Below are 27078 nucleotides of genomic sequence, written 5' to 3' on the forward strand. Positions count from 1 at the left end.
TGTGTGCGTGTGGGCACGTGTGTGTGTGCACGCGCATGCATGAGGGAGGACTGGAGAAGGCAGCGCTCCTGTGCGCGACCAGAACACCCGAGGCTCACGTAGCACTGCCCAGAAAGCGCGGAGGATCTTGCCTGTCGGCGGTTAACGGGCAACTCTAGAGCGCACTGCCCCTCTCCTGCCCACCGCATCTAGAAAACGGTACCCAAAAGGATCGAACTCTCTGTGAGCAACCTACTGCATTTCAGAGCAAGGCGAGAATACCTGTAGGAATGACCAAACACCCAGCAGAATTCTGAAGGTCTGGGATCCGATCAAAAACGATCAGGCGTACAAAGCGACAGGAAAACACAGCCCGTGATGAGAACGACCGGTCGACTGAACGTGACCCCGAACTCATGGGATTCGCAGAGACGCTATTAAGAGGTATCGCAACCGCATTCCGTATGTTCAAAAACTGAGTAGGGACCTTGAAGGTATAAACAGGTCCAAATGAAACAACCATAGAAGAAAATGCAAAAATCAGAGGTGAAAACACACTGGATAAAATTATTGTGAGATTAGACACTGCAGGAGACAGATTAGTGAACTGGAAGAGATCCGCCACACGCTTCCCCAAATAAAGCCCCGAAAGAAGAGACAGCCTAAGTAAATGAATTAATAGATAAGCAGACAGCATCGGGGGACAACTTCAGCAGCCTGACCCACAGCAATTAGGGTCTGTCATTACCGGATGTAATTACTGTATGGTTGGGGGGGCTGGGATTTAAAGAAATAATAGCCGAAAGTTTCTAAAACATGAGTTAAACTATAAACCCATAGATCTGAGAAACTCGACAAATCCAAAATATAAGAAATGTGATGGAAGCTACATCCAGGTACATAATCGAATCGCTCACACCTAGTAACAAATAAAAAAATATTAAAAGCACTCGCACGGGGAAAAACAAAAGACGTTACATATGGGGGACCAACTGTTAGCAAAATAGCAGATTTCTCAACTTAAAAACAAACGAACACCAACAAAAAACAAGTAGACGGTGGAGCGACAAAAAATACTCAAAGAAAAATCTGTCCATCGAGAATTCTGGACCCAGCAGAAGAACCTTTCACAAATGAGAACGAATTCCTAAATTCTTAAGACATACGGCAGCTTCAGGCAGCCACCCCAACTCTAAGGCAGCCTTGACCCCCCCCACCCCACCCCACGCTCTCTGTAATGCGGGCGCCAAGTCCAGCCCCGCCCGCCCGTGCTCCCTGAGCCGCCGACCCCGACCCTGCGGCGGCCTCAGCGCTTACTCCCTCCTGAAGTTTTGCTGCCTTTGGCAAACCTGTCAAACGAGAGAAAGTGTCCTGCACCAAGCAGAAGGCTTCTCACCACTTCTGTCCCCCAGCACGTCACAGCCTCTCAGGGGAAAGGACACCCCCTGCCACCCGCCCGTTCACAGATCTACCGTAAATGACCAGAGGCTAAACTGGGCACCAGCTGCGGGTGCCGGCGGGGGCGGGGAGGTCACTGGCGCAGTCTTACAGCAGCTCCGCCTAAGCTCCACCCCAGACTAATTAAAACAGCTTCCCTGGGGGCGGGGCAGGAAGCCGCCGCTTTCCAAGCTCCGCGGCGATGCCGATGCGCCGCCAGCCCGCCAGCCACCACTGCGGAACGCGGCACTGGGGACGTCTGTCCCGCATACACTGCCGTCACGTGCGTCCGCACACGTGCGCGTCTGGTGCTTTGAGACGGCACGCTTTTGGAGAGCAGGGCCCCTGTCTTCCGCGCCTTCCAGGGGCGCGGGGCTGCGGGATGCCAGCCTGTGACCACACAGCCACGGATGAGGCCGAGGGCTCGACCCGAGCCCCGCCCGCGTCTCGGGCTCAGACAGGAGCCGGCATTCAAGCATCTGACAAACGCGGCCTTCTACCGGAATCCGCAGCTGGCGCACACTTCCCCCCTCGTGTTTGTTATTTGTTGATCTGCCTTCTCCGCTGCGCCCCTCCGCTGCTCAGATGCAGGACACCAGGCTCTCACCCTCTGTCCCCCGCGGCCCTGCCCAGCGCCCGCAGACAGCGGACCGTGGGCCCTCAGTTAATATTTGTTGGCCAAATGAATTGGCCACAGTCTGTGGGCCAAGGGGCGGACACTGTGACCTTTCATTCCTTACAAACACCTTTATTCCGACCCAGGAGAAAGAGGCACTGTGTCCTGAGGTTTTCTCAGCCGCTGGGCCACAGCTGGGAGCTGCCGGGGGAAACAGCGGAGCTGCTGTTGGGGGCTGAACCCATTTCTGTGGCCGGACGCCCGAGGGTGCATCTGGAGAGCCAATGACATCTGCTCAGGGCATCCGCGCTAAACCTCGCTAAACCTCTCGGAGGTGAGAGGCGCCCGCCCGCCTTTGTTCTCACCTGAGATCCTGCTTTCATTTTTCCCAAAGAGGTGGGGCCGACGAGCCTGGGGGAGGGGAGGCGGCAGGACGAAGCACTTAGCAGGCTCGGTTCAGGAATCTAAATGGCATTTAATTGTTTGGAGCAGCCGCTGGGAAGAGAGCGGCCGGGCTCCATTCCACAAGGGCTCCCTGAGGGCTGCAGCAGCCAGTGCTGGTCTCCTCCGCGAGGGTTTTGTTTTGTTTTGTTTTTTTAAACAAAGATCTGTGAATTGGGGCAAGGAGGTGCTGCATGTGAGTGCTGAAGGGGACCCTCTGCTCCGCTCTGCTCTGCGGAAATGCAGGTCTGCACAGACCTCGGGGCTAGGTCCTCCCAGCTAAAACGCTGCCGTGGCAAAACGGTCACCCAACAAAGCCCCGTCAGCTCAATCCGAGCTGTCTTCCTCCCAGAAGAGAGGGCCCCGGCGTGCATTTCGGTACCTGGGAAAACCTCGCCAGCGTCCCGGGAGGGCAGACGCTCCAGATCGGCTCCACTCTGAAGTTAGACAGCCACAAAGCTTCCCACACCGGCAGCGCGTGCGGCAAACCCCCGGGGCCATCCTGACTGCAGCGTGTCCACCCACGGGCAGCCACGGGACGCAGGCACAGGGACACCCTCCCCCACACCACACCCCGTCCTCCAGCTTCCTGGAAACAGTCCAGCTGGTAAACTGAAAATCAGAACACGGCACAACTCAGAGTGACGGAAAGTAGCTGACATTCTGGCGACCTCACTCCTCAGAACCTTACAAAAGTTTCCAGGAAAACGCATGTAACAAAGGCCTAATTATCAGACTCAGAAAGCGCTGTTCCTGGTGGCCTGCCCCTCCCGCATCTGCTGTTACTGCGACCCCGGGGTGGGTCCCACGGACCAGGAACCTAAGTGGCGGGAGGAACTGTGCTTCGGCAGCAGGCCGAGCCCGCCAGCATCTGCCTGGAGCTAAACTAGGCACCTTTTTCCTCTGCTGGAAACTCGGGCTGCGCAGCGAGTCTGCGCGTAAAGGCCAACGTTCCACTTCCCTTCCCGGAGCCGAGTCCGCGGAGGCCGGAGCCAGAGGCAGCTGGACTGAAAGTTAAGCCCGAGCTGTCGCCCACTCCCTGTGGGCTCACCAGGGTGCCACCTCCCACCAGGCAAGGCCCCTGGGCCCTCTCTCGTCCTCTCCTGCGTGCAAACACAAGGGTGCACAAGCGCACACGAGGACACACACGCACTCGTGGACATACGAGCCCACGGGCGCGCGCGCGAACGTGCACGCGCAGACAACGTGCACGGGCACACGTACAGACTTGCACGAGCGTGCAGACAAGGGTGTGAGGGCACATAGGACGCGCGCACCCCAGCCAGAAAGCGCTCCTCTCCGAGCGCCCCAGCCGTCCCCGCTCCGAGCACCCCGCGCCCCCGCGACCTTGCGGCCCGGCTCCCCGCGCGCCGCGTCCCCTGCTCCGAGCGCCCCACGCCCACTTACTTGGCGCCGGTGTCGACGCGCCCGGGCTCGGCGCGCGCATCCTCCAGGCGGCCCGCGGGTCAGGGCGCGCAGCCGCATGGCCGCTCCCGGCGCCCGCGGAGAGCCGGGCCGGGCCAGGCGGGGGTGGCGGCGGTGTCCGTGTCCGGCAGGGCTGCCTCCTGGGCCGCCGCGTCTGGAAGCCCCAGGAAAAGTTGGACGCCCGGAGTCCCGAAAGGACGCGGCCGCCACCTCCACTTCCCCTCCGCAGTCAGAAGTCCGATGCAGGGAACAAAAGCCAGGCGAGCGAGCGCACGGTCCCCCGGCGCCCCTCCATCTGACACGAATTAGCCCTCCCTCCCCCCGCCCCAGCCCCAGACCGCAGCAAAGGCGTCTCAGCCAAACCCAGAGAGCGCGGTGCAGAAAGGCCCGGGGCAGGGGTTGGGGGGCGAGCCTGCCTCCTGCCCCGGGGTCTCCCTCCCTCTGCTAGGAAGCAGCCAGGCTGGGGTTCCAGACCTCCCCAAGGACGCAGACGCAGGGGCTTAAAGTCAAAACGCGCAGACCCTCTGACCCTGTCTCGTCACCCTGCGTGGGTGATGGCCAGTACCTCTGGGGCCCTGCCCGCGGCTGGAGGGGAAGGCCCTCCGGCAGAAAGCCTTTCTTTCCCACTTACCTCTCAAACTAAGAAAAACAAGGAACAGCCTTGCTCCAGATAGATCAGGAGCAGGGGAGGGCCCGCTCTAAGCGAGTGCTCAGGGGCCTTCCACTCTGCGGGTGGGACCCCGGCCCCTCCCTGTCCTGCCATCCCCAGTGCCACCCTGCTCCCTAAAAATCGCACCCAGTTTTCAGTCTCATTTTCCTCTCAGGGTCTGCGATTTGAGACGGATATTTAAAGCCTGGAGTTGGGGAGGCGAAGGCGAGCAGCTGGCAGGGACAGGGCGTCGCATGAAGGGGAAGGTGCACGGACAGCCGGGAAGGGGGTGGGCATGGTCCAGAGAGGGCGGGTCTTCTCCGCCGCCTGCTAGGCCCCCCAGGACCGAGTCTCCATGGGCCGAGAGCGGCAGAGCTTAATTCCCCCAGGAGCTGTGGCATCTGCGACATGAGGGAGAGGAAAGGCTGCCTTGACCTTGGCCGAGGCGCTGAGGCCACCTCCTCCCTTCTGTGGGGTCCAAGGGAGGCCCCTGCACGGGAGCAGACGGCGCTAGGGAGCCACGTACCCAGCAGTGGCCCGAGTGACCTGCGCGAGGCCGAGCGGGTGCGGTTCTGATGACCTGTGATGCGCCCACAGCTCAGACCTGTGTCCCATCTCCAACCGGCTCAGCTCTAGTGGTCCGGGTGGGCCAGGCCGGGCCGTGACGGGCCGCGCACGTGCACACGCCGGGCACGGACACGGGCCGTACCAACCCCTCGGCCCGGCGCGGGACACCCCCTTTCCGGTCTGCGGTGGGATGGCGAAGCCGCTCCCGACCTTTGGCCACGGACACTGGGCGCAGCCGCTCGCGGGTCTGACTCCTGGCTCAGTGGACGCCGTGCCTCCCCCTTCACCGTCCCTCCGGCGAGATGACCGCGCACCTGCCCGCGCATGGATTCACGCCGCGCGCAGCACGCGCGCTCCCGCAGCCACTCCGACGACTTCCGTGGCCGCAGACATCGGTCAGTCCTCTGCCCCGAGGCTGCAGGAGCCCCGAGGGCTCCTCTGGGCCGCATCCCTCTGCTTCCCTTACTGCCGACACGAGAGGCTAGACGCTCGTGATCCGGCTGCCCAGGGCGCACGGAGAAACTCTCGCCCGGAAGTCCGCTGGGCCCACCGGCCTCACCCCGGAGCCGGCAGAGGGGCCCTGGTCCCCGCAGAGGCAGCCCCCCACTCTCACGTGGTAAAGCTAGCTCCTAGGGCGCGAGGACCAGGTTCCCTGTAGGGGCCCCTGGAAACGACTGCGCCCAGCCCAGGCGCCCCGTCAGATCAAACGGTGGTTCTTGTGGGGACGCCTTTAATTTCCTATTTAAATTCATTCAGAAAATTCCCACACTTCATTACTGGTAACAAATCACGCACACATGACACACCTCCCAGATGGTGACAACCAGGCACGAGGATGTGGTCAGACAGCTCCGCGGAGCGAACTTCCCCAACTGCAAAACTGGGACCTGCCGTGACTCCCCGCTTTGCCGGCCCCTCCCCCTCTCCCACCTGCCTGCACCACCCGGAGCCCCGTTTACACCCCAGCTCTTCCTTACACCCTAGCTCGTCCACTGGCTCGCTCCATGCCCTGGAGATGGCTGGCCGCCACCCAGGCCTCTCCTTTCTCCTTTCTGGCTGAAAACTGCTGCTTTCTGGGCTCGGCTGCAGACTCGCCTCCGCCCCACCTCCTGACTGGCTAATTATTCCCCAATGAGCGACCTGGGCCTCTGGGCCTAGCCCTGGAGCGTGGTCATCTGCCTCTGGGCCCTGCAGTGTGGTCACCTGCCTCGCGCCTCCAGTCTGCAGGTCCTAACCTTTGTCCAGGGATTTCCACACGAGAACCAGAGCGGGAGCAATAAATGCGGGGGCGGGAAGGACGGGCATCAGCTCTGCTCCATTTCCATGCTTCACGGCCGGGTTTCCACCCCTGAGCCCCTCAGAAGCAAGCCGAAGCAGGAGGGTTTGGGGGTGGCCCAGTCTGGGGACCCTGGGGGAACCCAGAGACCAGGGCAGGTATGGGCCTCCGCCTGCCCTGGGCGGCCCCTCGGAAGGCCGCACCCCTCCGTGCTTCTCTCTGGCCTGATGCCCTCCTCTGGGCCTTGCTGCGCCGTGTCCCCAGGACCAAGCCAGGTTCCTCCTGCAGAGAGGGCTCCAGGTCCGCTGGGGGCCGGGCCGCCAGGACGAGCACCGCCACCTGGGTCTGGGAACCAGAGGCCCCGGACGAGGCCGACTGACACGGACCCAGGGACGGCTGGTGGCAGGCGGTGACGGAGGTAGTGCGGGGTCCCACCCCGCTGAGCAGCGGGGACACCGGGGACTCCGTGAGTCCTCCCGGTAGAAGCAGCGAGCATAGCCCGAAGGCCTGACGGGAGCCGACGCCTGGGCCCGCAGGGCCTGCCTCCCACCTGGCAGGGTGCAGCCGAGGCTCAATGTAACTGGGGGGGGGGGGGGGGCGAGGAACAGGAAACGTTTCGCTCCCGCTTGTCCTGGGACCCTGCAGAGGACAGCCACTGCCTACCGCCTGTCACCGCTGCTCTGGAGAAGCTCTGCACAGTCCCAAACCTTCCGCCCTTGTTTATTATGAAGGGGACACGCGTCGGGCTGGCCAGACCTCCTCGCTCAGGTGACTGACCGTGGCTGTGGCAGATGTGTCCGCGGTGACAGCATGACTCTCCTGCTGGTTCCCATGCAGGGGCACAAGCGGAACCTAATGGTGACCGGGTGTCGCTGGACCCCAGTGAGGGTCCCCGGCGCTGAGCTGGATTCGCCCTGGCTCCCAGCCTCGTGTCACAGCGGGGTCAGCAAATGTTCCGGGCAAACGCCTCCTGTCCACACCTCTAGCCCCGGCACGCGTAAACCCTGCCACAGACCGGTCACAGCCACCCATGGCTGTGGCCCCGAGGGCCAGCGCGTCTCCACGAGCCGCCTCCCGCTCCTTCAGAAGCACGGTGCCTCGGAGAACGAGAAAGCGCCCCCAGTGCCAGGCGCCCCTGCCCGGCCAGCTGCTGCCCGCGCGCACGTGGGGACGTCTCTGCGCCTGGTCCAAAGGCAGAGGCGCCGGCGGCCATGCCAGGCACAGACCTCGGGCCAGGCCTCACTCGCGGGACGACCCTCACGCTCCTTCCCGGCCCGGCCGGCGCCCGCTCCACCTGCAGCTGCGCTCACTGGCCACAGCTTAGTCTTCCTGCCAAGACACTTGGCATGAGGGAAACCGAGGCTGCAGGGGTCCGAGGACAAGATGGGGGGGCCCGGAAGACAGGAGGCTGCTTGATCACTGCCTGTGGGGGGGGGGGGGGGGAGGGCGCAGGTACATCGCTGACCAGCATCCGCCGGGGACCAGGGGCCCCGGGGCATTATGGATCAAAGGGCTGTGTGCTTGGTGCCTGCCCCTCAGGGCGCCAAAGCAGCGGGTGGGAGGGGGGCGGGGAACCTCCCGCAGGGTGCAGCCTGCGGGGCCAGGTCGGGTGCAGCATCCAGCCCTCCCCAGCTCTGCCTCCCACGATAGTCCCAGCAGGTGCTCGACAACCCCGGGCTCAAGGCAGGAGTCCCAAGCCTCCGAGGGAGGTCATTGTGTCGAGCAGATTTAACGGAAATGTCTGGGCACTGGCTGCAGAGTTCAGGGTGACTCCCAGCCTCAGCTCACAGACCTCCCCCATCTCACGGCCACCATCCATGCCCCCCACATCTCATAGGCCCCCCAAATCTCACGGCCCCTTTTAGGGAGCAAAGTGGTGGCTCCCATGCCCTCGGCCGAGTGGTCTTTGCTGAGCTAAGCGAAGAAGCGTTTGTTCTCATTCCCCGCCTCTCGCCCCTTTCGATCCCTTCCCGCTGCCTTCGAAAAGCGCACGAAAAATGCTTTCCGGACAAGATCAGCTTCCCGTGCGGGCCTTTCCTCCTTCCAGGCTCAGAAAAAGCAACTGTTTCATCTGAGAACTCAGGGCTGAGTAGAAGAAGGGGTTACATTACAGTGGGCCCCCCACGGCGCCGCCCCCTGTGCAGACTAGGGGCCCACCCCCCTTCCTCTGTCCTCACCATCCCCCACCCGGAGGCGAGGAGGAAGAGGGGTGCCAGAAACAGGCCTGCAGCTCCCTCTCCTGCCCCGGGGGCCCGGCCCGTAAGTGGGCTGAGGGTGAGGGCAGGGAGGATGGAGCAGCCCCCACCGCTGCCTCTCACAGACTGCAGCCTGGGCCTCAAACTGCCCGCGGTGGGCCAGGTGTTCTCCCCCACCCCGCCCTCGAGACCCTGGTTGTCAGGGATGGCACTCCCGTTCCCTGGAGACGCGCAGAGGCTCGGCGGGCTCCACGGCCACGGCTGAGCCGGCCCCAAGGACACGGGGCCCAGGCCCGGCCCGTCCGCCTGCTAGAAACTCCTGCTCTGCCCGGAGCGGCCGCACGGGCGGGGGGTGCGCCGGTGGGCTCGGGTCTGGCAGGCAGAGCACCCCGAGTCACCCGGCCTCGGCTCACCCTGGTCCTCACTCCGGAGTTTTCCTCCAGACCAAGAGGCTCTCGTGCTCCAGCTGGGGCCCGTTGGGGACTCTGGGAGGGGACTCGGTCCCGAAGGCCCTGTGGGCCACTCAGTGTCCCACCTGGAACAACCGTCCTCAGCCCGCAGTCCGTGAGGGACCCTGGACCCCAGAACCTCTTCGAAATCTCCCCCAAACAGACCATCGCAGATTCTGAGGAAGTCGGGCTATTTTCATGAATATTAACAAGTTTCGACCGCTTATTCTCCAAGTATTTGAGGGAGCAAAACTCACTGCTTCTCACTGCCACTGCGGCTGGCATATCTGTTCCCAGGCGGGTGTGAGATGCTTGTAATTTTAAAACCCTACAGTTAATAAAGCTTTTATAATTTATAACTTTCAAAAGTTTTTTTGATTGTCACGTGCAGACTTGATCAGAGTCACACCACTTATAAAATGTTTCTTTTCATCATGAAGTTACCAAATCGTAAAACTAACACTTTCTCTTTTTTACAGCTAAGCTATATAAAGAAATTTTTAAATGTCAAAACTTTTGTTCAAGTGCTTTGTCCCTCAATTGACAAATCTAGAACACGATGAACCTACAGATAAGTCCTCAGTTAGATGAATTTTAGGCTTGGTCTTTAATAATCTAGAAACCCTCCTTCACAAAAGTGCCACCAAAGCATTTTAATGAAGTCATTTAATTCAACGTCACCAAGCATGGGAACAAAATAAAACCTCGATACTAAATCTAGCTGATTAACTTGAAACCATTTCAGCTAGGAGTGGCCAGGTGGCGGACAGTGGGTGGTGACGGCTGTTAGCCCGCTGTGGCCATTCCAGGACGTGTAATGATACCAACCCAGTGTGTCATACCCCCGAGACGAACACAGAGTTACGCATCAGTTACACCGCGGTACCACATTCTAAATAAAATGAATAGAACAAGGCCAGGGACGCATTTCTGTCGGTCCAGCTTGGGAGAGAACGAACTCTGGGCGAAGATGGAGGTCTGGCAGGGGCGGCCGGGACAAGGCCGGGACAAGGTCGCGGCGAGCGGTGTATCTGCCTCCTGGGAGTCTCTGCGGCCCCGGATGCTGGAAGCTCAAACAGCAGCACCAGCCACGGAGAGGCCGGACGCATCGCGCGTCTGGGGAAGGGCGGGCGTGCGTGAGCTAAGGGTCCGCGCGCGACGGTGTCGAGAACCTTCCTGCGCCCCCTCTTTTGTTTTCTGAAGTGACTCCAGTTCCAGCCCCTCCTGGGCCCGGGGCTTCCGCGTGGTGTCTGGGGCAGCAGCAGTCACTGTCCATGCCCGGCACACGGGGGAGCGACACGCCTGGGCCTCCGGCGTCCCTGCTCTGCACGTGCCTGCACGTGGTGGCCCCGCTACGCCTCTCGGGGCGTCCACTGGGACACGGGCTGCGGGAGAGGAGGCTGTAAGTCAGGACGTGGGGCCACACCTGCAGCCACACCTGGGCTGGGCCTTGGAAATGGGGCCTCGGGTCTGCTGCCCTTTGATTTCTGATTAGCCGACTGGCTCAGTCACGCCCACGGGGTACCAGCGGAGGGGCGAGGGGACGGACCCCGAGGGGCAAGCCGGTCCCACTGGCGAGGTGGGGCTGCTCGCCAGGCTCAAGGCGGGAACGGACTGGTGAACGCGGGCAGTCGCCCCGTAGGAGCCGAGGGGTGCTGGGGCTCAGGCGGGGAGGCGGGAGGCTGGCAGCCCTGCTGTGAAAAAGGCCGGCGGACGAGGGACGGGTGACGGCCTCCACTGAGACCCTGTGAGGACGGCTACAGTGCAAAGGACGGCGGCAGCAGGAAGACGGAGGCCGGACGTGAAGTCGGGAGTCGGCGGCCCTCAGCCGCGCCAGGGCCCAGGGAGCAAGAACCGGTTTGGTGACAGGGTGGGGGCTGCTGGGGCAGAACCGCCAAGGTCGTCAGCCCCAGGGAGCACCGGGGACCAGGGATGCGGGTCTCAGATGGGCCAACAGGCTTTTGCTGGGATCGAGTGGGGGCAGGGCAGCGCGCACGGGGCGCGAGGGTGCAGGTGAGTGTGGGGGCGGGGAGCTGCTCGCCCAGGCCTCGGGGTCTCCCCCGGTGGTAGCGCGGGGTCGCAGGGACTGGCAGCTGCTCAATCAGTGCACCTGCTGTGTGAGACGTCAGCAAGCAGAAGTCAGGGACACCAGCCAAGGTCACAGCCCACAAGACAAAGTCCCTACCCTCACAGAGCCCGTTTCCCCGGGAGAGAGAGAGCCAGAAACGCACTCACGGGCCGTGCGAGCTGCTCCGGAGCAAAATAAAGGGGAGGGGAAAGACGAGAAATTGCAGCGGAGCTGGGGCGGGGCGGGCGGGGCACGGCGCTGGCGAGGGCGACTTGGTATTTCGGGCACAGAGCTGGGAAGGGGACATCGAGCAGAATGCTGAGGCCAAGAGCAGGCACAAGCCATGCGGGTCACGCCCAATGGGGGACAGTGGGGCTCTGGGCTGGAAGGAGGCCGGCCTGGTGGCCGACGCAAGGACTTGGTCTGTGATGGAGAGAGGTGCAGGGAAGGTTGGGAGCAGAGGCCGCACCGTGACAGAGAATCTGGGGGGGGGCGGTGCAGAAGGGACAGAAAGGCCAGTCTGGTCGAAGAAGTGTCCCTGGCAAGGGATGATGGTTGGTGGCTGTCACTAGGTGGTGGCAGGGGCTGGGGCAAGGTGCTAACACCCCAAACCCCTGAGGAGGCAGCTGGCGGGGCTCGGCGATGGGGGTGCCGTCTTGCTGGGGTATCGACCGCAGAGCGTAGGTGAGCCCACGCCGGGACGTGAGGGAGGGAGGGCTGGGCTCGGGCAGGGCCGCAGGGGCAGTGAGCAGCCCCTGACCGGGACAGTGTCTCAAATGACGGCGGGAGACATCCTATGACAGGCAGGCAGTGACCGGGGGGCCCTCTGGACAGTGGCCTAACCACGTGCACCGAGAACCGTGGACACCGTCCTGCTCCTGGCCCTGCCCACTGTGCAGTCCAAAGGAGGGGGCCACGGGGCCATGGGGGGGCCACAGGGGCACGGGAGGACAAGGGGGACATGGGGTGACCACGGGGTCTTTGCCATCTTCACTAACAGCGGGAGGGAAACGAAGTCCACCAACCAGGGGAGGTCACGTAGACGGAGGGACGCGGCGTCCCCAGCACCGGGCACAGGGGGACGCACCCCACAGATATGAGTAAGGAGCATGCAGCAAACCCATGCACGAGATGCCATGTAACCATTAATCCTCCCGCCGCAGAGACGATGTAGCGACAGAGACTGACTCCTGCTCAGGCATGTGGAGGGGAGAACGCAAAGCAGGCTGGGGCTTTGCAGGGGTTCCACGCACATCTTTGGAGGAGGCCGCCAGCCTGCGGCGGGCCTGAGAGCCGTCCTTCCCTCCGCGACCTGCTCTAAGGTGCTGCCGGTGAGCCTCGATGGCCTAGGAAAGGACGGTCAGGCGCACAGTGCAAGGAGCAGCAGCCCCCGCGTCTGCGCGCTCCCGCGTCCCACCGCGTCTGCGCGCTCCCGCGTCCAACCTCGACTGCGCGCTCCCGCGTCCCACCGCATTTTTCCGACACACCCAATCCAGTCCTTTTTTCTTATTTTCCCCTTGAGGCTATTTTGGCTGCAAGATAGATTTAAACAAAATAACAGGGATTTGACAAGTAAAAGATCTGCTTAAAGATGCCTTTGGTTAATCTCAGGAGCCAGGAAGCCGGCTCCAGTTCAGCATCAGGCAGGGGTGAGACCCCCGCTCTGTCCGCCTCCAGCTCAGAGGTCAGCGACACCTGAACACACGCACGCACACGTGCGCACACACGCACGTACTGTCGTGCACACACACGCATGTGTGCACACTCGCCATGCGTACATGCATGGATGCCGGTGACACGCATGTACACATGCAGACACACACGGCACATGTGTGCACACGCATGCACGCACACACGAATTTCCTTCTCTTAGAAAGCAAACCCCGCTGACTGTCAGGGGGCGAAAGCATCTGCTCGAAACAACGCCGATGGCTGGAGAAAATTCTAATCAAAATGTGATCTTTTCAGAATTCCGTTTATTTAGCAAGACAGAAGTAGGCTGCTCTGAGGAGGTCCCAGGCTGCCAAGACCACCGACCCCACATCGCGTCCCTCCGACGTGGGCAGCCTGCATCGGAGGTCGGCACAGGTGCCCGTAAGACACACGAGGGCACGATGATCGTGTAGTTGGTGTGTCTGGATTTCTGCTCCTAACCCAGTAACCAGGCCCAGCTACAAAACAGCCTCCCTGTCAGGGGCAGCTCTGCGTCGCACACCCCAAGCAGAGGAAAGCAAAGCCACGGCCTCCAAACCTGAGAGGAACGGCGAGATGCCCCAGGCAGGCGTGAGCGCAGACACTGGGGACCCCCACAGCCCCTGCACGCCCGGACCCCGGGGCCCTCCCACACGGGCTCATGGGGGTTCGGCTCCCGCCGCAGGGGAGCGACAAGGGGGACCGCCGCTCAGGAGTGCTGTCCCCATGCAGACACCCCCAGGGAGGGTCTCAGGAGAGTGAGAGGCAGGGAGGGGGCCTGGAGCTCCGCTGAGCTCAGGAAAGTCCCCGAGCCCTGCGTTAGGGGACAGGCTGACGTGCTCCTTCGCATCGGAGAGTGAGGACCGGGGTGCACGCGCCACACCGGAGGGACTCCGCGAACGGCCTCCGTTCCCTCCCCCAGGCTCTGGCTCCCTCCTGCCCCCAGCTCACAGCGCAGCCCAAACCCCGCCATCTAAGCCAACCCTCCGCCCTCCCCGTCCAAAGTCTTTTACATTTCATCTGTCAAACGCACGAAATGAATCTTCACGAGGCAGTGACCGAAACGCCCGTCACTGTCCACGTTTTTCATGTCTTCTTGACAGCAACACACGGTAAGAAACAGATTTCCACCCGCAACCCAGTAAAACGTGTACACAGAGAAATAACGGAAAGTTCTGTCAGAAAACACAGTGACAACTCAGAGAGCCACTCGTCCCTTCTTCTGAGCTAAGTGCTGCTTGACCCCTCTCCTGGCTGGTAACTGGGATGCTGGGGGCGTCTGGCAACATACGGTGTCTCTTCTTTTAATCCTCGCCACAGCCTTCAGCGGGAGGAGGCGGAGATGCCGTGCGGTTCCGGGCAAAACCTCCAAGAAGGAGTTATTCCACCCAAAACGCCGTGAAGAATGCACTGAGGGGTCATGGCCGCTGTTCAAAGGCGCGTACTATGGAATTTTCCAGAGAAAGTCTGAGCCCTGGAAGGATGCTCGATTTCCGGAAGATCGGCGTGGGGGAGGGCAGTGAACCGGCCTGCAGGACCCCCCCGTGCTTGCCTGTGGCCCGGAGCCTCCGGATCAGTCCCAGCCCCATCGCCGAGGCCCCAGCAAGCGTGGCCAGACCGGGCCAGACCCTCCACTGCCCCGCGCAGAGGCACTGCCAGCTTCAGAGCCCACGCGGGCCGCCGACTTCTGCTCCGGCCTGGCGAGCCACGGCAAGCCCAGGGCCGGATCAAAGCGCCACTCCAGGCTCTCGCTCCCAGCCAGGAGCGCATCCTCTGCTCACCGGCTCAGCCGACGGCAAAAAGCGAGGCTCTCCACCTGTACCCTTCCGTCAGGCTGACTGGACACCCCACAGCGGGCCCCGCACCCTCACTGCGAGGCGCCCCAAGAGTCTAGGTGCCCCCGTCTCCCAGAAGCGTCTCCCAGCCCCGATTCAAAGATGCGGGCAAGGCCCCTCCCTCACAGCCCTGCAGGTGGGTTGACGCCCACCTCTGCCTTCGCTGGGGCCCCTGGGACCGATTCACCCCAACGGCACTCGGTGTGTTTCCTGTTCCGGGGGGCGGGGCGGGACAGGGAGGTGGCTGCGCAGAGCTGCTGGCCTCTGTCCCTCAGTGCCCACTGGGCATCTCCATGCGCACGCAGCAGGAGAACCCAGCTCTGGCACCAGGCGGAGCCCCCTCTCTGGGTGGGAGCCCACATCCAAGAATGGGGATTGGGGAGGGGGGAGGCACCCATGCACCACCCCAGAGAGCCGGACCACAGACCAGGGCGCGGGCTCCGGCCAGATGCCTCCCAGAGCGTACGTCGCCCGCGGGAGCCTAAGCGCAGGCACCAGTGTCCACCCCCACAGGGCGCCCTCACTCTCCGAGCCCACGTCATGTGCGGCTTCACGTGAACACACAGACACCGGGGACGCACGCGCCGATTCTAGTGACGGGGCCGGGGACCTCGGGGCCACACACGCAGTGTTAGGATCCCAGGACGGAGGCCAGAGGCAGGGCTGGAGTACACACAGGAGATGCCCGGGAGCCCCAGCCCAGGAGGACGGCCTTCCTGCTCCCCTGGGCCCAGGCCTCCGTCAAGGTCAGGGTCGTGACCCCGTCCCCTGCCCAGCCCCACCAGCTGGGGAGGGAGCTGCAGCGTGGACACCAGGGCACTCGGGAGAGGCCGGAGCAGTGCGGGCCTCGTCAGGGCCCTAACTCGCGGCTCAAAGGGCGTCTGAGGCCAGCTGACCTCTGAGCGCGACCCAGCAAGCGGGCGGCGACGCCACAGATGCCCGTCACGGGCAGCTGAGACACTGTGGCCGTGGAAACAGTGTCTGACTTCCCGGCACGCCGAGCGCGCAGGGTGACGAGATGTGGTCAGACCGCCTCGGGGAGAAGAGCTGGCAGGTGGCGGGCAGGGAAGGCGCCAGGCACGGTGGCCATCTCGGGGGAAGCCACGTCGGCCTGGCGGTTCCGCGGTCACGTTCCTTCTCTTCTGGGGAAGCCTGAGCGTTTTCACGGCAACGGCCTCAGGAAGGCGGCGGTGCAAGCCCCGGGCAGCACGGATCCCGGCTCAGAAGGTCAGCACACGGTCCGGCGGGCGGCGTCAGGACAGCCTGCACCGTGGTGGGGCGAGGGACGGTCGCCCTGCTGCCCAGGCTCGGGTTGGCCCAGAGGCGGCCGACGCGCTCGCTGAGGCGGAGAGGTGACCGCTCTCTGCCCGCCCCTTCCACACGAGGGAGGCAGGACAGAGGCGGCCGCTGGCCTGCGGGGCCTCTCGTGGTCAGCAGCCAGTGCAGGCCCTCCACGCCCGCCCGCCACCCTTGGGTGGCGCCATCCCCACCCCCCCACGCCCCTCTCCCCGCAGCAAGCCTGGGGCTTCTGACCCGATGCCTCCTCCTCCTCCGTCGTGCACCGGGCTGGGGGCAGGACAGCGGGCACGTTACGGATGTGAAGGCAGGTGATGGCGGTCCTGTCCCCTGGGGCCCAGGCCCGACGCTGCGGGGTCGCGCCGCGGCCTGGGAGGACACGGACCTGTGGACGGAGAGGGACTGTGGCCGAGCGCAGAGCCCACTCCTGGCACCACCTCATGTGAGCAGCGAGCCACGCAGCAGATCAAAACCTCTCCCCAGAACCTGGCCGGCTTTTTAACAGTGTCCAGCCCCAAGGAGAGACCGTGCACGGGGTCTGGGCAGCCGTGGCGGGAGGCAGGCGGGGGACAGGCGGCGTCCTCCCAGGAACAAACCCCTCGTCCCCCTGCTGGACGGCAGCTCGCAGCTGCTAGTGGGCCTGCACCCGGACTGGAACCTTCTGCGCCCCAGACAAAGGAAATAACTCCTTCTATTTCGCAGCGTGGATTTCAAGGCAACCCCACAACAGTCCGTCCAGAAAGAGCACTCTCGTGCCGCAAGAAGGGCACAGGGACGGCTTCGTGCTCGCGACTCGCCAGCGGCCCTCCCGATTTCCGAGCACGCGTCTGCCGCCCACTCGAAACGTCGCTATTTTCCGAGAAATAACAGCAGGCCAGACCCTCGGGTCTGCAGGTAAGCGTCAAGGGCTCTGTGGGGGTCCGTGGAGAAAACCGCGAGGCCAGGCTGCAGGGGGCGCATGGCGGCCCCGAAGAGGGTCACGGGGCCCCGAGAAGCCGGCGGGCACCTCCCTCTCTTCCAGCAAAGAATCGGCCTCTAGACGGTTTCCGTGGGGTATGGAACTGTCCGCTCCCACCGAGAGGCGGGGGTCAGACTCGCGTCCGAGCCCACAGTTCTGAGCTGTTCCAAAGCCCTTATCACAAGTAACACGAGAAGCCATGGCTCCTGCCCTTGGAAGGCTCAGATCCCAGCGAGAGAGACAGGGACGACTCGTACCGCTGACCCCAGAGCGTGTCAGAAGCCGCAGGGCAGTGCCCGGGGCAGCAGGAAGGGCAACGTGGGGCTGCGATGTCCCCAGGCCGCCGGCCGCCCGTTCCCGAGGCCGTCGCACACTGAGACCATCCAGGTTGTGACGGGGTCACTAGCAGTGAACGGCACGCGTGCATTCTCTCTTAAAGGTGTCCCGTATTTTGGATTGTTCTGATTTAAATGGGGGTGAAGGGTCAACTGCAAGATAAACCACCTCTGTCACGGCCTTAGCTCACCCAGGTCAGCAGTGTGACCTGGTTAAAACCCTCGCCTTGCAAGTGGCAACAACAAAGGTCTCTGAGCCAGGGCTGCTCCAGAAATGGGGGTGCGCGTGTTGCCCCAGCTTTTGGAAAACAAGACTCAGGTGCTACCAACGTTCCTCCCTGCGGCACCGGAAGTGCCTGCTAGGAAGGGGTCAGACCCGAGTGCCACTCCACTGCCCTGGGGCACCCAGCCCAGACAGCGCGCAGGCCCGGTGCTGGACGCAGCCCTCCGCGGGGGCCTTGCGCCAGCTGCCCACCTCTCCACAAGCCAGCAGGGCCCAGCACGGGGGTGGGCACCCGACCCCTGGCGGGCTCGGCCCCTGCTCCCCGCCCTGCAGCCGAGCCCCGCCCCCCTCCCCGTGTACCTCAGTCCGGTGCTGGGGGATTTCACGCAAACCGCAGACAGCTAAGACGCGTCCTGTCCCCACGGCTCCCCCACCCTCGCCCAGAGCCCCGTCCTCCCTAGCAGACTGCGCTCTGGGACACCGGCCAGACTCTGCCATTCGAGCACCCCGACCTGCAGGTGGTCCCCAGAGTGGCGGGCGGACCCTCTGGTTAAACGACGCGCCCCGCCCACCGCCCCTCCCCCTTCGCCCGCCGCCCCCCTCACCCGCGCGGACACACGGGGCCTGCGCCCTCCGCCCCCCACCCAATGGCTCCATCTCGGGAACCCCGCGATTTCTGCCCTCAGCTCCTTCGGCCCACACCCCGTTCCAAGAGGCCCTGTGCCCACCTGGCCTTCGGCCGGCCTTGCCCAGGGAGCCCTGTGACGGGGATGAATGCGAGGGCGCCCCCCTCCGGGTCCCCCACACCTGACCACGTCCGCAAACGCCCACGCAGACGAGGGGCCGGGAGCTCTGGCGCGCGGTTCCGGTGGGGTGACCCTGCCTGCTGCGCTCCTGCCTGGCGACCCAGACACATTCTCACAGGGTAAAAATTAACCAGCGTCCACCGTAGGCCTCGGCCCGCCCTCTGGGGCCACCTGTACCGAGATCAGAAGGGCCGCCTCCCTCCCCAGGCACAGCCTAGGTCTCCATGTCACCAGGACCCAAACAGCAGGCCCGGTCCACGCGGTCCCCTGGGAGCAGGGCAGGGGCACCCTGAGTAATTGCTCCCACACATCGCAGGCTCTGGCAGCGGCTCCCAGACTGAACCATTTACCCAAATTAAAACCAGTCTCCAGAAACAAAGTCAAACCCTTTTAATTGAAAATAAAACCGAGCAACCCTGAGGCCCTGTTTTTTTCTTTTCGATGGAAGACATTCTTCCTGGTTTCTCAGCCCATTAATCGCAGAGTTTACACAACCTGTCAAAACGCCGGGTAAGCGCCCCCTCTTCCTCTTCCTGCAGGCCTGGCTTATGCCCTGCTTGGGGACCCTGGGAGCCGCTGACCATGCTCTTTCTCAACCCAATCCGAGCTCACGTCAAGGGACTTGAGAGCTGGCGTCCTGCTGAAGTTCCGTGTCCACTTCTGGGTTTAAACGCAAAGCGTGGGCGCAGGGCCTGGGACACGTGTGGGCACGCCCCGAGCAGTGGTGGCCTTGGGACGGAAGGTGGTCCTGCCACCCGCCACAACACGGGGGGCCCGGAGGGCGTCACGCTGACAGAAACAAGCCTGTCGCAGCAGGACGCACAGGACGGCTCCACTTACACGGGCCCAGGGGGCCAAGTTCACAGACAGCCGGCAGGAGGCTGGGTGCCAGGGACAGGGAGCGGGTGGGGCTCTGCTTTGCAGGGTGACGAGTTTGGTGGGTGGCCGTGGCAATGGCTGCACAACGGTGGGGACGTGCTTGATGCCACTGAACCACGCGCTTCAAATGGCTACGGTGGCAGAGTTCGTGTGTTTTACCACAATCGAAAAAGTGTGTTCTTTGACCTCGAGTGGCTAGAAGTGCTTCCCAGGGCCGGGCTAGCCTCGGTGTCACCCACGGTGTCCATGCAGCAGTGCCCAGAGGACAAGCGGTCGCCACGCGCCACCGCACGCAGCACATGGACGGCACACGTGACGTCCATGTGGGAACGGAGCAGCGGGGTGGCACCGGCACGGCGCGCCAGCGGGAGGAGCGTGGCCGGGCGAGGAGAGGTCTCAGGGGCGTCTTCCCTGCGTCCTTGGCCGTTCCCGCTTTTCCCCAAGTCCTCAGGGGGCGCACGCAAATGCCTTTGTGGAAGAGGAGTCAGGAGCAGTTGGGATGCAGGCACCAGCATCACCTGAGACACTTCTACCACCCGCTCAGCAGTGCGGACGACAAACAGCCCTCCGGCCCGGCCCAGTGGACACAAGCACAGGGCAGCTCCCTCTCCGTCACCCCGGCTTCGGGCTCCCAGAGGACACGGCGTCCGAACACACCCGTCCTCGCACACCCAGACTCGCCTGTGCCCAGGACCCCCTCCCGCGATCACACGGGCTGCCCCGGGGAATGGGAAGCCTGCTCCAGCAGGAACCCCTGGGCTGTGGAACTTCAGCAGGGTGTCAGCAAGCAGTGGCCCTGGAGCCACAAGCAGGAGGGACAACTCCAGTCCCACAAAACCTCACCCCACAGGGAGCACTGGTGTGCGTCCTACAAAGAGCGGCAATGTCCCCAGGCTGCAGGAGGGAACCGCGTGGCCAGGCACGGGACAAAGGGTGGCTTTACCGCAGGTTTGCAGCCAGCAGAGCCTGGCTCTGCCCGCCCGGCCCGCTGCCTGAACCGTATCTTTGATCCGGGTCCAGAATCACCAGCAGCGAGGGGGTGAGAGCCCAGGAGACTGTGGGACCGGTGACGGGTGACAGGCAGAGAAGAGGACCAGGACCAGCCAGTGGGGCCCTTTCGTCCCCGGCTGGAAGGAATGTGTGCAGGACGCAGACGCCCAGCTAACGGCCCGGCCTGGCCCACGGCGGTGCTCAGCCAGATGCGGGCTGCACGGCGACAGAGACACAGCCCAGTGCAGCTGTGCGCGGTAATGGGACAGGGTCCCCGGCCCCCCAGCTCCCCAGGCCCCTCTGTGACAAGGAAAGCAAGTGCGGATGGCACAGGCGCCTGGGCCACCTCCCCAGGACGTCTGCTCACTTTCTGTCACTGGTGGATCCAGTCCACGCCTGCGTCTTCCACACCTCGGGGACCGTCCACGACTAGTTTCAGAAGATCTACTCGTGTGGGGCACAGACACACAGAGAGGAGGAACGACCCCTTCGCCCCCCGGGGTCCCCTGTGCACGGGGCTTGGCCCGGCCGGGAGGGACGCCCACCGTGCGCCCCTTGCGAAGCTGGAATGAGCTTCCTACAGAAGCCTTCTGACCGTGGAAACGAAGCCAGCTGCGAAGGGCGCTGGGCCACCCCCTCTCCAGGGAGGAGGGGACGGGGAAGGGCGGGCGCCATGTGCCTCATCGAGAGCCGAGGGAGGAAGGAAGCAGAGAAGGACAGAAAGTCACGAGCTCTGCGTCAAGGAAGCAGCTGTGGCCGGAACACTGGCCAGCTGAGGCCGGCCGAGCTCTTGGCGACTTCGCCCGCCCGCCCAGGAAGAAGTCCCAGCAGGGCAGAGGGACCTGGGGACCCCACCCAGCACCGCGCCCCCACACCCACTCCCAGGCTCGGGCCCCCAGAGATTTAGGCGGCACTTCCTTCTGGGGACAGTCGCCAGGCACAGGCTCTGCCCCCAACACACCTGGGTCCCAGCCTGGCCTGGACCCACCAGCCCCATGACGGGCAAGTTATTTAAGTCCACCGAGCACTGATAAGGGTAAGGTCTTGCGAAGCTGAGGGTGATCGGATCATGGAGAGCACGCGGCCAGGTCCACATGGGTCGCCCCGTGGCCAAAAGAAGGCGCTTTCTTGCAAAGTCACTGGGCCGGGAGTAGGAGCAGCTCTGCTTGTCCAGGGACATTTCAGCCAAGGCGTATCTCCCAGATACTGGCTCTGAGGAGCAGTCCCTGGCCTGGCCGGGAAACACCCCACCACAGGGAGTTTGCGTGATCACTGACAAGGACCTCTTAATCAGAAATTTCTCATTAATTTAGCCCATTTGGGACAAAATACATTAATTTTAGATCACTGCCTTCTTATTAAAAAACTAGCAAAATTTCTTTTCTATGTCTAGGGGTCACCGCGATGACCTTTGGCCCCTCGGGGACCCAGCGGGGCGTTCTGGCGGCTCCTGATGATGGTCCAGGGCGGCAGCCGCCTGCCTTCACTGGCCTCCTCCCTCCTGACAGCAGGGGCAGCCCCCAGTGGGGCCGGACGCCAGGCAGGGGACCCTCGGTGGGGCTGCGTCCCTGGGCGTACACGGAGCAGGAGGGCAGGAAGTCCCTGGAGCAGGGCACGCCTCCTGGACACGCAGCCAGCGGTGCCCTACAGCGACGGGGGCTGGTCACGACACGCTGCTGACACGCAGACTCCCGAACCCGCAGACCCCGATTCCTGCTTGTGCGCGAAGTGGCCAGACGTGGGGGGCACAGGTCCCGCCCCGGGCTCACCTGTGCGCGGCACAGCGGCCGGTCTCAGGACTGGATGCACCGGGACGTGCAGACACGCTCTGGAGCCGTGCACCGTCCGCTCTGGCTCAGCGGCATCTGGAGGCAGGACTTTTAACATCGCACTGTTTTAAACCCAGCGAGGCAGTGTGGAAACTCACACACTGCAATGGGACAGGCGGGGTGACACGCCGGCCCCATGGGGACACCCCCGGGGCGACGGGGCCACGCCAACACCCCCCCCCCACACTTAGCTGTGAGGCTGACAGAAGCCACCGCTTCTCAGCGGCGACTGCACAGCGCCGGGCCACACCAGACAGTGACGGCCTGACTCTCCTGCCGACCGCTGGGGCGAATGGCACTGAGCTGACCAAACGCCTGCTCAATGACCAACTAAGCAGAACCCCTCACTCCGGCTCAACACAGGTGACCGCAGTGGACTCCGAGGAGATGGAGCTGTTATCCGGGACACCCGCCCATGCACACCCTGCCTACCGAGCCTTGCAGGAAAGGGCCTGAGGTCCAGGGTCGGCGTACCTCTTAGACGCCTGCCCCTCACCCCAGCTTCCGCTGCCTGGAGCAGACCCCTCAGACCCAGCCACACAGTGGGGGGGTCTCTCCCGGAAAAAGCCACAGAAGCCTCGCTGCCAGGGACTTGTGAGCGCAGCCAGAGCTCTGCAGAGTCTCTCGCAGGAGCTCTCTGCACCTCCCCCACAGGCGTTCCTGGGGGTGCGGGGGAGGGAGGGAACAAAGGCTCCCCCCACTCCAGACGCCAGGCAGAGAGCGGGAGGGGAGGGCCGATCCGATGCCTCCCACGGGCTCACTCAGCTGCAGATGGGCCTAGGCCGGCTGGATCCGAACCCTCCCCTCCGGGCCCTCTCCTCCCCTTCCTGGCCTTTCGCCTCCTTCCCAGGCCCTTTGTACCCCATCAGCAACTCCTGCAGCCAGGAACAGACTTTGACCCGGTGACCTTTGGCTCCCAAGGTCACATTCGCAAGCGGCTCCATTTAAAACCAGGAGGTGCAGAAGCTACACCTGGTCAAAGCCAGCTGTCTGCACCCTCCTCAGAGGCTGGTAAAGGAAGAGGCACCGGCGGCCGCAGATCTGCCGCGCAAGTTCGCATCCGCCGGAAGCCGCGTGCACCAGACGTCATGGGTCAGCCGCTCCGGCCAGCTGCGTGGCCGGTCCCTGCCTCAGTCTGCACATCTGTAAAGTGGGTCATGACCCCAACTCCCTCGCAGGGTGGTTGTGTGGGTGAAACAAAATGCATGAGCAAACACTCCACGTGCACCGCTGCCACGGCCAGCCTGCTGCCGTCTCAGAGGCCACCATCTGAATATGACAAAGCGAGGTCACCATCACTTTATCTCCGAGGCCAGGAGTCTGGCCTGCTGCCAGTTCCCAGGGAGCTCCATGCACAGGCCCCTCCACTTCAGCTGAGGGGACTCCCCACCCAGGGCTGAGAAATGTGTGCTTCTCATAATACCTGTTGATTGATTTGCAAATACAACACCCCAGGCTCCAAAGAGGGGAGAGAAACCCCAAGGCCAAGCAGATCCAGTTGGAAAGGCTGGAAGGACAGCTCCGCAGAGGCATGCTCGGGACCGAAGCCCCAGGAAGCTCGCAAAGTGTCGCGGAAGTTGGTTCTGAAGGGTTACGCGATACCACGCAGCCGCCACGCATGTTCCCCGTGCATCTCAACAGTCTGGGCGATCACGCACTCACGTTTCAAGGACCGAAAAAGTGGGGAACAGGACGTGGGAAGATCAAAGCGGGGGCCGGGCTGCGGGCCCTCCCGGTCTAGGGGCTTCTACGTGGACACCCTCAGCGACTCTGGCCCCAGCCCCGCGGAGCTTCACGGGGTGTGGGGGGAGGAGCGAGGGGGCCTTTAGCCCCCCGCGCCCAATGCGGGGCGCTCTCGTCCTTCTCGCCACACGCGTTTTCAAATCACTTCCAGCAAACGACCCGGCTCACTGGTCAGACCGCGGACACCCCGCGCCGAGACCCCGGGCGCCCCACACCACCCCCGCTTGTCAGCGGCGACCCCGCGAGCCGCGAGCCGGGGGCACGCACCACAGGTGGCCCGCACCCTCCCCGCCCCCCCCCGCCCGCGCCCGAGGTCTCGAAGGAAGGAAGGCAGAGCGGGGGTGGGGGTGGGGGTTCACCCGGGGACCCCCGCCCCCCGCCCGCCGCAGGGAAGGGCGGGGCGGACGCGCAGAGCCGGGGCGCCGGGCGACAGAAGGGTCCCACACTTCCCGCGGCCGGCCCCAGCTGGGCTCTCCGCCCTGCAGTCTCCGGACCGTCCTGGAGAGTGACGTCCGCCCGGCGCCGCGACAGTGTCTCTGCGGCCCGCGCGCCCTGTCCCCGGCCCCGGCCCCGGCCCCGGCCCGGCCCGCCCGATCCCCGCACGCCCGACCGCCCTCCCCGCGCCCAGGGCGCAGACGCGGGCGCGGCGGGACAAAGGGCGGCGCGGGCCCCGGTACCTGGGCGAGCGCGGCGCGGTCCCGCGGGCGATGGCGCGGCGGGCTGGGCGCGGCGGGCCGGCCGTCCTCCCGGCTCGCGGCCGCCGCAGGGCCCCCTCGAGGCAGCGCGGGCAACCGCCGCCGCCTGCGCTGGCCGGCAGGTCACCTGGCCTCGCCGCCTGGACGATGTGGACGTGGCGGTGCAGGACAGGGTACCGCCCCGCGCGCCCCTGAGGCCGCCCCGCGCTGGCCCCGGGACCCCGCATCGTCAGAGCCGTGGGGCCGCCGGGCTCCACGTGTTCACCCGGCTCCAGTGCGGGGCAGGCGGCCAGTCCTGGTTCCTGCACAAATGGTTTGTTGGTTCCTTCTTTCGTTCGTTCGTTGGGCCATTCATTCATTCATTCAAAGCTATAATGATTGTCCTCTCAGGGAGCAAAACCTCCCTGCCCGCCTGTAGCTTAGTCTAGTTGGGGTCTTGCATAGGTAAAGCCACATGGTAGGACAGGGCAAGTCCCTTGAAAGTGCAAAGGCCTGGCCAGTGGAAGGAGGGCTCAGGGGAGACTTCAGAGCCAGGGACTTAGCGCCAGCAGCAGAAGTGAGCAGGATTTGGGCAGGCCAGGCAGGACGCACGCGGCCAGGCAGAGGCTGCTGTAAGGGGGAAAGGCAGGGGCAGCCAGCACCTCCCCGCCCCCAGATCCAGGGGCCCTCACTCAGTCCCCAGCCTCAGGCCACATTGGTGGGACCTGGAGAGCAGGCGGCACCCTCTGGAAGACCTGCCTGGGAGACGCATGGCAAGGCTGGGGAACCAGACAGCCCTCCCTCCCACAGCTTGTTCCGGGGACGGTCGAAGCCCCGTGTGCGCGGAGGCAGACACGCAGTGTCCTGCCCCGATGCTTGCACACGAGGGACGCAGACGCTGCATGCCACCTGCGCCAAATGCCGTCCCAGCCCCCCCTGGAGGAACGGAGGAGGGCTGGGCTCGGGTGCGTCACCGGGAACCACCCTCATTCAGGGACGTGACACCCGGGCCCACCGTGGCCCTCGGGCCGGCCCGGCCTGTGCCGCCCTTGCAGGAGCCGAGTAGATAGGCATGAGCGTGGCTCCCCCGACGCTTCTGCATGAGCAGCCACCAAACGCCGGAGGCCCAGATGCGAAGTCGGCCCAGGAGGCACACGTGGGCCCTGGGGCCTGGGGCTGAGACCCCCCACAAGCCTCTGGGTGGAGCCCGGTGCCCTGCCACGCCCTGGCGTGGCCGTATTTCTCAAGAAAAGAGACCCATCCTCTGACCCAGCTGGGCATTTGTCCCTGAGGCAGATGCGTCCTGAGCGGGGGACTCTGGGCCTCAGGTAGCTCACAGATGTCATCCCTGCCCTCTGCGAGACCCCTGCCCGGGAGGCCATCGGGGGAGGCAGGGGGCCCAGGAGAGGGCGGGAGGCCACAGCCAGCCAACCCCAGCACGAAGGCCGGCACGAAGACTGGCTCCTCTGTGTTGATAAGGAAACAGGCTAGAATCCTAGGTAACTTGTTCAGAGCCACCCAGCCGGTCAGTGACAGAACACACGGACCCAGCCCCGTCGGGCCCACCAGCCCCTCCGCCCGTGTCCAGGCCGCCTACCCACCTGACGCTGCTGGGTTATCTTCTGCGAGACGCCGGGACTTCAGACCCCGAGCCAACCTCGCCCGTCCCTCCGGCAACGCAGACCTATCACCACGTCAAGGTCCGCAGAAGCCGAATCGCTGAGTGGCCGTGAACTCCCAGGTAGCAGACTGGTAAATTTCCGGAGTCCCACAGCTAGGAAGCTGCGGTTTCTCGTCCCTGTCAGGCGGCCTCTCCTAAATGTCTACCCTCAAACTGCCACCCCTGCCCAAGGCCAGCCGGTCCCACCGAGCTGCTGTCCCCGCGGGCCGGCCGGGCCCCCCACACCCTCGGCTCTGGGACCGCAGTGTCCAGGACGCCTCTTTCTGCAGTGTCTGTCTTACCGAGGAGGCAGAGGCGGCCCGGCCCCGGCGGCCTCATGCACCCCTTAGCCCTGCGGCCGCGTCCCTGATTCTCTAGAGCCTAGACGCCCTCCCGGGGGGCCGGGGCCTCCCCAGCCACAGGCCGCGACTACGCACTTCCAAGAATTCAAACCAATTACCCGGGAAAGGGAAAGCACATTTTTTCCATCCTCAGCCATCCAAAAATACCTCAAATCTGAAAACAAAAGTCTCGGGCCAACGTAGCTGAGCAAAGCAGCCCTGTGCCCAGAGAGCCCGGCCCCTTCCCAGCACCCAGGCGGGGGCGGGGGACCGGCAGGAAGCTCCTGGGTCTCCCCGCCCCCGCCCCTCTGCAGCCTGCTCCTGCTCCTGGCAACCAGGAGTTCTGGAAGCTTGTCATTGCCATGAAGACGGTCGTGTATTTTGTATCCCTAGAGCAAAGCAGTGATGTGTGCATTTTTCTTACTTTTTATTTCCTTGCTCTGAAAACTATCTTCCGAAGAGCCTCTGAGCGGGCGGCAGGAAGAGGGATGTGGGGTGCAGTGTCTGGCCCTGGACGCCGCCGGGAGCCTCGCAGGGGAGAGGCGTGAGCACGTGCCACACAGTCCCTTAGGATGCCACGTGCCCGACGTCTCCCAGGGACGCACCCTCTCTCTCCCCCTCGCCCCCGCAGGCTCAGCACGTCACCTGTGCGGAGCAGGCCCTGGGAGCCCCAGCCGCATGCAAGCGCACTCTGCCGCTGGGGAGTCCCCAAAAA

The 27078-nt window shown here is 64.0% G+C and overlaps 1 protein-coding gene across 1 annotated transcript in view; it reads right to left on the reverse strand.

The window, feature by feature from the left end:
• The window catches only part of TNS3 (tensin 3), a 124484-nt gene extending 97706 nt beyond the window's left edge, over positions 1–26778 (reverse strand). Inside the window, 2 exon segments of the mRNA XM_039847123.1 lie at positions 26483–26706; positions 26709–26778. Coding sequence (XP_039703057.1) covers positions 26483–26706; positions 26709–26778 — 294 coding nt within the window.
• Positions 26779–27078: the final 300 nt, after the last annotated feature.

This window comes from Pteropus medius, unplaced genomic scaffold, assembly GCF_902729225.1.
Source record: "Pteropus medius unplaced genomic scaffold, Ma_sr-lr_union100, whole genome shotgun sequence".
Taxonomy (NCBI): Eukaryota; Metazoa; Chordata; class Mammalia; order Chiroptera; family Pteropodidae; genus Pteropus; species Pteropus medius.